This window comes from Sciurus vulgaris (genome assembly GCF_902686455.1).
Source record: "Sciurus vulgaris genome assembly, chromosome: 5".
Classification (NCBI taxonomy): domain Eukaryota; kingdom Metazoa; phylum Chordata; class Mammalia; order Rodentia; family Sciuridae; genus Sciurus; species Sciurus vulgaris.
In genome coordinates this window covers 124,943,012-124,956,911 of record NC_136465.1, presented here as the reverse complement: position 1 = coordinate 124,956,911, position 13,900 = coordinate 124,943,012, and the positions used below count along the sequence as shown (strand labels likewise).

Below are 13,900 nucleotides of genomic sequence, written 5' to 3'. Positions count from 1 at the left end.
ATAAGAGTAACTCCATGTCAAACACAAAATCAGAGCTAAAATGTAGTTAATGACACATCTATGCTTGATATAGTCTTATATTCAGTATTATTTTAGGCATGTGGTTTCCTCAACTGGCTCTGAGCAGCACCTGAGAGCCCCTAATGAATGACTTTGTCACATTTCAACAAGGACACAGTAAGGAACACACAGATTCTTAATAGTTGGTGGTTGTTCAGTCACAGGAAAAATTAGTTCCTATTACGTCATGGGAAGGTATAGGGTTTTTGCCTATTTCTTGAATTGTGTGTGCCAAATGTTTCTTACTACCTAAAATTTACCATGAGCCAGGTACAACGCTTTATAACACTCTTTAAATTCCAATAAACAACTGTGTGAAATATCATTGTTAACTCCATTTCATAAACGAGAAAACCAAAACAGGTTAACTAAATTGCTCAGATCGTATATCTGGTAAATAAAAGAGCTGGGATTTGAAGTTAAGCAGTCTGGCTCCAGACTTGGCTTATAAAGTACCCCCCACATTTTTCTCAGTACATCAGGGATTGAATAGGGGCACTCCACCATTGAGCTACTTTCCAGCTCTTTTTTTACAATGTTTATTTTAAAACACAGTCTTCTTAAATTGCCTGGGCTAGCCTGGAACTTGGAATCCTCCTGCCCTTAGCCAACTGTGTAGCTGGCATTACAGGTGTGCAACAATTGCTAATATCTTTAAACAAAGTCAAGTGATGTGGGGTGTCAATAATTTCTGGAATTAATGGGAATGAGAAAGCAAATACAAGATATATTAAAGAAAAAATGAATCACTGGTCAAATCTGAAAGTAAACTATCAAATTATGATTTTAAATTACAATGAGAAAACTAGTACTTCTGGGACATAATGATAAACCTAAAATCATGCTTAATGGTAACTGTAAAGCAAATTAAGCATCTGTACAATCACAGTTACAACAATGCAGCTTTTGTGAAAAATCTATTCTACACTAAAAAGAACATTTGAGTTTGATGCCCAAAGACTTTCATGATTATAGTATGTAGATGATACACCTCAACAACATAAAAATTATCAGGAGCAAGTACAACAGTGACATTACTTTTAAGAACTGTGTGGGGAACTAAAAAAGAGTCTCACAAAATTAGATAAGTATATCATCTGACATAAACACCATATGGTAACTGCCTTAAGAGATGGGGGTTGAATGTTAGGTGTTAAATTTATGACAAAAAGGTAGTAAAAGCTGGAAAGCAAACAAAATTTGCACAGTTGGGGTTAAAGCTTAATATTTTTAAATATTTTTAGATAAAAGAATAAGACTACAATACTGTAGCTTTGGAATTTCTCTCCCATCTAGTAAAACTTCATACAAAAAAGTACTTGTTAATATACAATTGTTTTCCAAATAAAGGCATGGTTTAGGAGATCTTTCTTGGCTACCCTATTAATTGACTTTTAGTCCATAACTTAATGTAAGATCATTTGCAGCAACTGAAAATGATCTCAAAATTCAGTAATTTCTTTTTTCTTGCCTCAGGGACTAGAATCAATCCCATAGCATAATTGGGATTTTTTTTTGGGGGGGGGGTACTGGGGATTGAACCCAGGGGTCCTTAACCACTGAGCCACATCCCCAGTCCCTTTTTTTATATTTTATTAGAGACAGGGTCTTGCTGAGTTGCTAAGTGCCTTGCTAAATTGCTAAGACTGGCTCTAAACTCTCAATCCTTTTCCCTTAACCTCCCAAACTGCTGGGATAACAGGCGTGCACCACAGTGCCTAAGTGGGAATATTTTAATTGACCTCTGCATGACCATAAACAACAAGGACATGGATAGCAAATATACTCTGAAAAGATTCAGAGACAAGAACTATTAATATTCTAGGTGTTCCACAAAATTACTACTTTGTAACAGAAAAACAAATAGATGAAATAAAGGAACAAAATGCTGCCTCAAATCCTTCCTGAAAGCACACGGTGCAAATATTATCAATAAGTAATATTTGGACAACATAAATCTAAAAGAGTTCAAAGCACGTATCTTCAAAAAACAAAAAGACCCTCTCAAAAACAACAACAAAACACAGACACGGGTAGGATTGTGGCTCTGTGGTAGACCTCTTGCCCAGCATGTGTGAGGCACTGGGTACAATCCTCAGCACCACATAAAAATAAATAAATAAAATAAAGGTATGTTCATCTACAACTACGAATATTTTTTAAAAAACTAGACACACAAAACCCTCAAGTAGGGCTGTGGTTGTAGCTCAGTGGTAGAGTGCTTGCCTCGCATGTGTAAGGAACTGGGTTCGATTTTCAGCACCACATATTAAAAAAAAAATGCATTGGCAACTAAAAAAATAAAATAAAAAGTAAATTCCTCAAGTAAATAGATTTTAAATACTCCTTGAGGAAAGTGGCATCATATCTCTATATTCATATCACAGCAAAGACATGATTGTTCCTAATTTAGCAGTTGAATACATCAAGTTTATAGAATCCCATTTTGTGAGCATCTTGGTTGCTGCATTCTGTGGATTCAGAAAGATAGCAGGAGCTGTAGTCACCAGTTACTTTAACTTGTTATACAAGTTAAAGTAACTTTGAAATGGCAGGGAAACTCTACTTTTGCAAAAATGAACAGTGGGCAAAGTGAAAGGTACTTACAAAATCTTACTAGGAAGACAGCAGTGATTCTATCACTAATAATTCTGCTTCTTATGATCAACTGATAGCTGAATTAGAGGAAGAACAGAATGAGAAGAGGCAGAGAATAAAGAATGAAAAGAGAAAAGCCAGGAGAAAGTAAGAGGAAAAAGTAAACACATAATTGAAAAAAAAATAAAAAAGGTGATGCCTAAGGAAAAGGAAAAACAACCACCACCAACAGCAGACATAAACCTCTTAGAATATAGTGGTACATTTGTCAAATGACCTAAATAATTACCCTAAGAATGTTATTAATAAATCAATTTCAAACTCGAATTATGTATTTCTTCTCTATAAAGTAGCAACTTATAAAATCTGTTTTAGAAATAAGAATCAGAGCCAGATACAATGGTACATGCCTGTAATCCCAAGCAACTCTGGAGCTGAGGCAGGAGGGTCACAGGTTTGAGGCCTGTATCAACAACTTACGGAGACCCTGTCTCAAAGTATCTTGAGAGGTTAATACGCTGCTTAAAGTCAAATAGGCAGAATTTCGGCTTATCAGTGTCTTACAATTAGCCAAAATTACTAAGGACTCACAGCATGTCCTTAAAAAAAAAAGTCAACATGGCTGGTATATGCAGAATTATTAGACTTATAAGAAATTTATTTTATCTAACCCCATCTGAAGTGGTATGCATATAATTCAAGACATAATGATATTAGTTTTTTTCCAATCTATAAAAACTTTTCATTCAAAATGAAAGCATCACTCTACTTTCCAGAGGTACAAAAAAAAGTAATCCAAATGGTCATGAAATATTAAAAACTATTTACCCACTAACTGTAAGTTGGTAACACACCATGTGATATGAATTATTCTTCTCACAAATGGTGGCTTAAAAAATATTCACTAATAATGTAGATAACTATAACTCAGTGATACTCAGCATAGTAAAATGTAGTACATTACACAAATATGCATATCTGCCAAAATGCCAAATCTACTAAGTGGAAATCTAAGGAACATACTAGGCCACTGGCAAGGCTTCCAAAGAGACCATTTTTGTCCACATTTGGTAGATTCCTATTGAAAAACAACAACAACAACAATAGTCCGTAATATTTTGGGCCTGGACTTTGACCTATTCCAGGGCTTCTAAACTTCTAGTTAATTTCTGTGGTAATCACAGGTAGGGTGGTTCCTGAAAGTGTTTTGCCTTGGTTAGACAGATCCCACCTACAGCAAGCAGTCTCTTTTAAGGTTTAGTTGCCCATCTAAATTATTTTACACAGAAGGATGTGCTAGTCATTATACAATAACTACACTGCCCTTCATTGATAGCAATGTAATAATGACCACTTCATTAATATGTGCTATATTTTTCAGTTGTTTCCTAGCACTGTTCAATAATTTATGCTATCTCATCCTCAATTTCTTAATCTGATCTTTTTACCTAGGACTAGTGGTACCAAATTGTGATAATGAACAAAATACTCTTAAGGTTATGTGAGAGAGGACATATAACATACTTGTTATTGGCCTGCTACTTAAAGTAAATGTTAATCATTCAGGATAAAATATATATGCTAACTTGTTTATCTCTTCCTTCTGCTGCTACAATTTAAAGAATGTAGTTAAACTGGAATCAATAATCATAGGGAGGAAAACAGGAGAGAAACAACATAGGAGTTAGCTATTTATATAATAAAAATAAAAATAAAAGTTTTAAGTCAGACTTCATAGCATTTTTTTCCCTTTTGGTATCAAACAGGCTCCTAATAAATGTTATGTATGAATATATACAATAAAATCAATAAAACTTTTAACTAGTTATAAAGAAAAAGTAAGACATTACAAAACGTGCTTTTCTTTCTTGGCAGTGCTACATTGTTGGAAACTAAAAAGTACTCTATTTAAAAACAGTTTATTTATAAAGGACAAAATAGAAAAGAACCTCATTAATCATCCAGTTGTTGCCTGTTGTCCAGCAATCTACAACATAGGCACTGTCAGTGACAAAAAGTATTAAGCGAGGCTTAAAACACTTTGTATTTCTAATATGTATTCCAGATTACATTATTAGTTTCAAGGACTAGTTAGACTCACTTGTGCAACAAAGTGAAAAATGAACATAGTTTTATGGGAGCTTCCTTTTTGAGTCTCCAGGCATCTAGCAATTTCATACAACCTAGTTCTTTTAGTTACTAAAGAAATCAACTCATACTAATAAGGCAAGGTCACTATGTCAACCTCCCTAGAGTCAGGACATTTTCGAAAAATGCAGTCTAGAGGAATGCTTGGCCAAAGAGCATGAATTACTAGCAGTGACTCCTGGAGAGCTCTAGGAGATATGCAGGGGGATAAAGGTCTGTCAATTATTCTACCCAGGGGGCAGCCCACTTGCTTTACACTAAGACTGGCACTGATTACAGTATTAACACATTCACAACATTAATGTGTTCTGAACTGTAGGGCATGGTTCTAGTACTGAAAGTTAAACAGCATTAGCTCAAACTATTCAGTTTATATAAATGTATACTGTATACCCTTGACTCATATTTAACCTTCACTGAGAATAATCATTCTGATTGCAACTGATGTGTTATTTCTCAAAAATAGACATATTTTTACTTCATGTAAATTCATGGCAATATTTTTAACATGTTACTAAAATGGTACACTACCCTTGTTATTACATTTCAATACTTTATCAGTGATATTCATATTTTTCTAATTCCCAACTTAACCTATTCAAATATAGAAAATTATGTAACAGCTTGAGTGATTTTTTTTCCCCACAACTTTAAGGAAAATCCTGAAAGCAAAATCTATGAAATCCCATAATTTACCTTAATATCAGGTGAAATAATAAAATAGAAATTCATTGATTCATATAAAGAAACATTTCCTCAAAAACAAGGCCTTACCATGTTTACAGATAATAGTGCAAAATTAAATAATTACACGATTACAAGAGACCCAAATTGTATTTCCTTCATTACTCAATTCTAACATCTCCTTGCAATTTTAAGATTATTCTGGAGGGGTTGAAATTTATAAATTCTATTAAAATAAAAATCCTTCCAGTACACTAAAATAATACCAAGACCATTATTATTTCTTATGAATAATCATTGTTTTAAACATCTTCATGTCTTCACATAAGTGATTATGAAAATTTAACTCAGAAGAAAAATATTATAATAGCATAATACATTAAATAAAAAATACAGTGAGCTAGGTCAAAGTCAGTTTTTAAAGAAACAAGTTAATATACTGAAGAGCACTTTTCTTCACTAGGATAGGAGAGTGAAACAAAATTAGCATTTTACTCCAAGACAGTAGGTTTACTATACTTCTAAATGCTTCTCTTATTCCAAAAATACACCTGTCATTGTTTTGTAATACACACATTCTATATGTGTGGGTTACTATAATTATTTTCCTTCTTGTGAAAACATTACAAAATGAAGCACTGAAATGAACAAAATTTCACAGGCAAAATTTTGGGAAATCTGAAATCTTGCCTGGGAAATAATTCAGACAGTGACAAATGTTAGTCACAGGGAAAAAAAATCAGTAGAAATATAAAATATGAAAAGTCTTTAAAAGACAGCAAATATAAAAACAGACAGACTTAAGTGAGAGCTTAGAGAGATATTTAAAGAAATGAGGTATGATGGAGTCATAGTGCTATAATTATCTCAATATATTAAGTTAATAACCTATATTTCAAAGTTGCAAAATCAGCAGATCATAAATTATTTGCTACTGTGTTTATATGACCCTTCTGATCAGTTGTTTAATGGTCACTAACAATACGTGTAAAATAAACAAGAAGCTAACTGTATGATTACATGGTAAACTTATTCACTGCAAATGAAGGCAAATTAAATTAAAACTGTGAGCAAATAATTTTGTATTAATTATAGCTTCAAGCATTTAACATTATCAATATTTTTAAAATTTAAACAATAAATCCAACTATTTTATACAGAACTGTACCATTTATTATACACACAAGTATATCAGTTCCCTTTGTTTACAAAGGCTGGTTTGTAGATAATATGGAATGTTACAGTACAATCTTGCATAAAATTTTAGTACAATTTTGTACCTGAAAAAGGGTGCAAAAACACCAGCCTAATAAATCTTACTGAATTGAAATATCTTTTCTATCTTTTTAAAAAGTACATCATTAACACATACACGACAAACTGTACATAAGCTCACTTTTAAATCACCAACTGAAGATATGGTAGCAGCTATGTTATAGCATTAACTGATCCCTTCCATCAGTTTAATTTATTAAAGGCTTGCACTGCTACTCATTCAGGAGCCTTTGTTGATGTGTAAGCTTATAATATGAATTACTGAACTCAGGTAATTACAATTTAAAGGAGGCAAACAACAGCTGCCAAGAATCATTTGTAGTAAGAAATGTCCTTCTTTTAAAAGACTCAGAAGCAAACAATCTTTAGGATAGTCTTCTTCCTTCAAATGTACTGTAGCTGGTCAAGATTCTCCATTTTGAACTTTGGATGCTGGTGGTTGCATGAAATCCTTAAAGGGAACTAGTGCCTCTTTAAGCGCAGAGCAGACTTCTGAAGATGAGCAGGTGATGCACTCTACTAAAGTTGGGTATAAGGCAATTACTTGTGCCCAGGTATTTCCATCAACTGTAATGTAAGAAGAATAAAATATCACTCATCATAAAGGTCACTCCTTAGTATTCATCTTGGAAAATGCTGACCTGCTCATTAAACCTGTTTTCCCAAAGAACAGCTTTCTCAGGGTAGAAGTGGGAAGAAAAGAGGAAGAGTATTGGTGAGGGTGGAGAATGTCAGACTAGAACTGTTCTGCTTTTATCTGTTTTATATGTTGGGAATCCATATCACATTTCATTTGTAAAATAAATTTTACTGTTTAACAGAAAAGAAATCAAAAAGGAAAAGGTTAAACATCACTGCTCTAGGAAGAGCAGAGTCTACTCCAGTTGTCTTCTGGGAAACCTTATACTCATCATTTAATACAAGATTATATACACAAACTCATTTAGATTGCCCAGATGAAGAGTCAATAGAATCTTGGCTTATTATGGAAAAACATTAAGATGTTTAAGAAATACATTAAGATGACACCTTAAATAAAACTTAGGGAAGCAACTCAAATTCCTTAAATTAGAACATTTTTAAAACCCCACCATAAATCTCTGTGGGGACTTTAGATTCAACTATCAGTCAGAATGAAAAATGGAATACTCTCCATGAATTCTATTAATTAAAAGAAAAAAGTTCAAAATGGTAGATACGAGGCTGTTTTTTTTTTTTTTTTGTACCGGGGATTGAACCCAGGGGTTCTTAACACTGAGCCACATCCCCAGCCCTTTTTATATTTTATTGTAGAGACAGGGTCTTGCTAAGTTGCTGATGTAGCTTTGAACTCTCGATCCTCCTGCCTCACCCTCCCAAGTCGCTGAGATTACAGGTCACCACGCCCAGATTGTTATTCATATTTATTTGTACATAAAATGCAGGAGGAGTACTGAATATGCAATCTGTATTTACACAATAAACTTCTAGAGGGAGTCCAAACTAATAAAAATGGTTTCTTATGGTAAGCTAAGAACTGGACATGTATAGAATAGGGGGAAAATCATCATAAAACTTTTCTCTTTATAGCTTTTAATATTTTTAGATGTATGTATATATATATATATTAACCATTTGAATTTTATATAAAGATCAGGTAAAATGATTTTAAAAAATCTATCCAAATGAAAAATAAGTTCAAAAAATGCCTCTCTTCCACTAAAAAACTAAAATAATAATAAATGGATGAACTATGAGCAATCTAACATTTTTCTGCTGGGAAGGCCTAGAATTCTTATCTTTTTTCTGTTTCTTAATGAGGTTTATCATACCTTTCTAATGTGTTAAAATACCATCATCATTTATGGCTATGTTAATTTAAATTCACACTTCATATGCCCAGAGGAATAATTCTAATTCTCTCAATTTTTAAGATTAATTTAGTTAGATCATGTATCATTACCACACTGCCCTATCAATGGCCCACTGGCTTTGTAAAAAAGTTATTAAGTTTTCCTTTTCTTTCCTCAGTTTATATGTATTCTGGTTAAATTCTTGACGGCTGTTTAAAAGTCATATGAAATAATAAAATACTGTGCATTTAAATATACTTGTTATATTGGGTATATTTCTGACAATAAAACAGAAAATAGAGTATCCCTTATGCTTATCCCTTATGTGTAATACATTTTTAAAGAATCAAATTCTATTCTGTAATCTAATAAACATTTTACTGGCCGCTAGGAAGTCACTGCATAGTTTTCTTTCTCTGAAAATGCAATTTTTTTTTTTTTAAACAAGAAAATCCAAATCTAGGCAGGCATAGTGGCACATGCTTGTAATTCCAGGGACTCTGGGAGATGGAGGCAAGAGGATTCCAAGTTCGAGGCCAGTCTCAGCATTTTAGTAAGCTCCTGTCTCAAAATAAAAATGGCTAGGGATGTAGCTCAGTGGTGACATGCTCCTGGGTTCAATCCCCAGTCCCACAAAACAACAACAAAAACCAAAATCTGACCTCTGACAGAATGAATTCATGACGCTGCTCCAGGCTTTTTCTTAGAAATTCCATCTACCTCTCACTAGTTCCCCACCCCCATTCCCTCAGTCTACGAGTAATACAAGTAAACTTCTAAGCCACAGTTCCTATAGGTGAATTTTGAAAACAGAAAAGTACATATTTCCTTATACAATAGTTAACAGGAGTAAGTATCCTGCCACTGAATTATTAATCAATTACTGGAAATCTCCTTTATTCTTACATGTTAAAAGTAATGCTGCTTGGGGTTGAGAATATAGCTCAATAGCAGAGTGATGCCTAGCATGTGTGAAGCCCTGGGTTTGATCACTAGCGCCGCAGAGGGGGTGTGTGTGGTGGGGGAACAATGCTGCTTAAAGCACCTGTCTACTAAAGTACAAGGAACTTGTGCTAGAATGTAAATCAAATGTCAGCTAAACTTGTGTGTTTAGTGACACCATTGATTTATATTCTGATGCCAGCTCTTTATCTTATATTAGACCAATAACAAACTTAAGACCAATGGATGGTCCAACCACATTTGAAGAAGCAATGCTGTAGAGGATTCCAAGAGGAACAAAACATTGTTCAAAAAGTATCCCAAGAAGCTTACAAGGTAAGGGTAGGTGGTCATGTATATGTCTAACTGCAACACAAATAAGAGTACCTCAAGACAAAGGTACACATAAAGGTGTCATGGAGTTCTTTGAAAAGAGAAATAATTTATAAGGGTTAATAACAAGGTGTAAAAACCTGGGATGATAGGTGAACTAGTTGTACACATGCAGTACAACAGAATAAGCAATACCCAAGAAAACTGAGAATTTTATCTTAGTGGGAGAGCAGGGTAAATAAAATCTAGTAGGAAATAAAGAATTAATAGAATGGGGTTAGACTGTAGTACTCAGCAGTTTGATAGGCTATGGTAAATAAAAAAGTTTTTATTGTGTTTTGAGGAGATTAGGAAATGAATGATCAAAACTGTGCTTTAGGAAAATAACTTCTGACAATAATATTAAGAATGGACTGGACAGAGCCAGGCACGGTGGCACATGCCTGTAATCCCAGCAGCTCAGGAGGCTGAGGCAGGAGGATCTTGAGTTCAAAGCGAGCCTCAACTGGGGGGGTGGGAGGGCAGAAACAAGGCGCTAAATAAGTAACTCAGTAAGAGACCCTGTCTCTAAATAAAATACAAAATAGGGCTGGGGATGTGGCTCAGTGGTCAAGTGCTCCTGAGTTCAATCCCTGGTGCCCCCTACCAAAAAAAAAGAAAGGACGGGACAGAAATGACTATCAGACAGGAAAACAAATGAGAAAGAACTGTAAAAATGAATTTATTTATACAGCTTATGTTTATAAAGTAAATCAGTAAAAACAGAAGATGAAAGTCCTCCATTCACCAATCACCCCAAATGTTAATGATCTTCTACATTAAAAATATATGAAATATGAATTGTGCATGCAATACCCTGAATTCAAACCAATTTAGTTTTTTTTAAAAAAGAAAAAACATTACAAATTAATTTTACTTAACTGACACCCTAATGGACTTAATGTTTTGCTGTCAAGAGAACTGGAGAAAATAAAGTCTATTGGCTGCTATGTTCCTAAAATTCATTTAACTTAATACAAAAGTATATCACAAATAGAACATAAATGTTATGAATTTTAGGATAACTGAGTTTCTAAGCACTTACCATTCTCAGGCTGAGTTTTCTTAAGTGAATCAATGAGAGTACTGACTGCTTTTAAAACAAATATGATTTCTGTTACTTGTTGCCTAAAAGAAATGGAAAATGATTTCCATCAAGACTTAAAAATATACCATGTATATGTGTGTTTGTTTTCAAGGTTTGTACACACAGATGTACTTCAGAAAAATAATAAACACAATATAATTCAAAGTTAATGTTAGTTTTAAATTCTTACAAAAGGAAAAGTCATTTCACACATTATTTAATAAAAGTACCTGGTGAATATGTGTACTTCAGTATACAAATTTGATAAGTAGCTATTTTTACTATACATTATCAATGTAAAAGGGGCAAACTACTTATGCAAATCCAAATTTTTGTAAAATATTTCACATAACTACTTAAATTTTGGGCGGGGGGGTGTGCCAGGGATTGAACTCAGGGGCACTTGACCACCGAGCACATTCTCAGCCCTATTTTGTATTTTATTTAGAGACAAGTTCTCACTGAGTTGCTTAGCACCTCTCTTTGAACTTGTGATCCTCCTGCCTCAGCCTCCTGAGCTGCTAGGATTACAGGTATGCACCATTGTGCCAGGCACTACTTAAAATATTTTATAATATGATTTTGAAACATCTTTACATGAGGTTTTTTTGTTTGTTTGTTTAGTTAATTAGTACAAGAAATTTAAAACTTAAATGGAAACAACACTATCACCATCTGGCACATATTTTACCATGCTGTTAAAAGTACATTCACAATTGCAATGAGATGCTGGGCACAGTGGTCACATGGGTAATCCCAGCGACTCAGGAGGCTGAGGCAGGAAGATCACGAATTTAAAGCCAGCCTCAGCAATTTAGCAAGGCCATAAGCAACTTAGCAAAACCCTGCCTCAAAATAAAAAATAAAAATGGGCTGGGATGCGGTTCATTGGTAAAGTGACCTGGGGTTAATCCTCAGTACCAACAAATAAATAAATAAATAGCAACAACACTTAATTTTTCTAATAAAGCAAACAAGAAACATGCTAGAAATCCACTTAAGATGGCACTATATGTAGACATTAGCAACAAAGAATGAGCCTTCAAGTACAGGACCAACAAGCATAGCTTGATTTCCTTCTTTCTCCTGAAAGAAACAGAACTCTTCTGCTTTATGGTCCCCTTTGCCCCACTTATTCCTGATACAAATTTGTTTCCATTCTGTAGACAGGACTTTTCTAATACTAAAACTGGGTACTATTTCAAGTCTTCTTTGTAGGTATGGAGAATATTTTATTGTGCTGCAATGTAGCTTTTTAGAAAATTTAATGATACTACAACAAACAGATGACACGATATAACTTCATAGGACATCCGTAAATAGGGTCAATTTAAAGGTAATAGCTTAAATAATCAGGACATAAAAACATGAAGGAAAGATGCTTTCTGACATCAAACAATATAGTATAATCTGATAAATAAAAATAGCCCACTCAAAGCAACTTTATTACTGCACTTCCAAGTACACTTCAGAAATCAATTTTGACTATCAATTTTAATCATGCCAATAACTAAAATTACTAACACCTTTCAATGTTCTTGCATTTAAATTTGAATGTGAAGATTTATAATTTATGTTCTAGAAATTTCAAAATATGCTGAGTTCTAAAAGAAGATTTATGAACAGCTAATAAGAGCTGGTAATTTAAAAAAGGTAAGATATTATATGAGTATTTTTCATTCCTCAATTAGAAAAAAATAAATGATAAACAGCAAATAATTTTATTTATTTTTTATTTTTTAGTTGTAGATAGATACAATAACTTTATTTATTTTTATGTAGTGCTGAAGATTAAACCCAATGCCTCACACATGCCAGGCAAGTACTCTACCACTGAGCCACAACCCCAACCTGGTCAATAATTTTAAAATGTTGAAAGCTGAGGAAAGACTTCTGGAAAATGCAAATTTCCAGACATAAATATATCTCTCTGGTAAGCAATTTGTTAATACATATCAAAAGCTTCAAAATGTCTATATCCTTTGACAGGTCAATTCTAACTTTTGAAATTATTATAAGTAAAGAAGAATGTATACAAAGATTTGAAGCAAGTGATTTGCCTCTCTCATAGTACCTTATGATGGAAACCACAGTGATTTTCTTAACTCTTTCCTAACTTTGATAACTTTGTCCTCCCACATTATTTTGTCTGCTTCATTTGCTTTGACTTAAACTCTAATTTTTCCATTAAAAAAATAAATAAATGAATATTGGATCGCAACTTTTTTATTTATTGGTACTGGGAACTGAACCCAGGGGCACTTTACCACTGAGCCACATCCCCAGTCCTTTATTTTTTATTTGAGACAGGGTCTCACTAAGTAGCTTAGGGTCTTGCAAAGTTGATGAGGCTGGCTTTGAACCTGTGAATCTCCTGCCTCAGCCTCTCGAGTCTCTGGGATTATAGGACTGCACTACCATGCCCAATGTCCAACCCTAATTTATGATTGCATCTTTTGATGAATTCTGGTCTGTATTCCAATTTTGATTAACCTTGTCTTAGAGCCCTTCCACTGACATAGTTTGGATAGATGGAAGGAAATCAGTTTAGGCTCATGGGCTTATGTAAGCACGCTGATAAAAAGACTATCTAAGATGTGAATAGTTGATACAGAGAGAAATCTAGAAACGACTGCAAAACAAACATGTTCCTAGAATGTGATTTATCTATTCTTTCCACCGTACAGAAATAAGATTATGTGCTCATAAGTTCCTATCCAGAAATCTTTGGTAGAAGACATATTTAGGATTCAATTTTTTTTCAGATTCAAAAAGGTAATTTGGTACGTATTTCATAAAGTACCTTAGTTCAGATCACTTATGAAAACACTTGGTTTTCAGAGCTGTTTTTTTGGTTTTTTAATTTTTTAAAATAATAATTATGCTACCAGTACATTCCCAT

General features: G+C 33.6%; 1 protein-coding gene across 4 annotated transcripts in view; it reads right to left on the bottom strand.

Annotated features, from left to right (window-relative positions):
* Positions 1–5,509: 5,509 nt before the first annotated feature.
* The window catches only part of MON2 (MON2 homolog, regulator of endosome-to-Golgi trafficking), a 109,513-nt gene continuing 101,122 nt past the window's right edge, over positions 5,510–13,900 (bottom strand). For all 4 annotated transcript variants that reach the window (XM_079139657.1, XM_079139658.1, XM_079139660.1 and 1 more), the window contains 2 exons: positions 10,957–11,039; positions 5,510–7,332 (listed from right to left, as the gene is read on the bottom strand). In XM_079139657.1, coding sequence (XP_078995783.1) covers positions 7,169–7,332; positions 10,957–11,039 — 247 coding nt within the window. In that variant the 3' untranslated portion in view covers positions 5,510–7,168. The remainder of the gene's footprint in view (positions 7,333–10,956; positions 11,040–13,900) is intronic.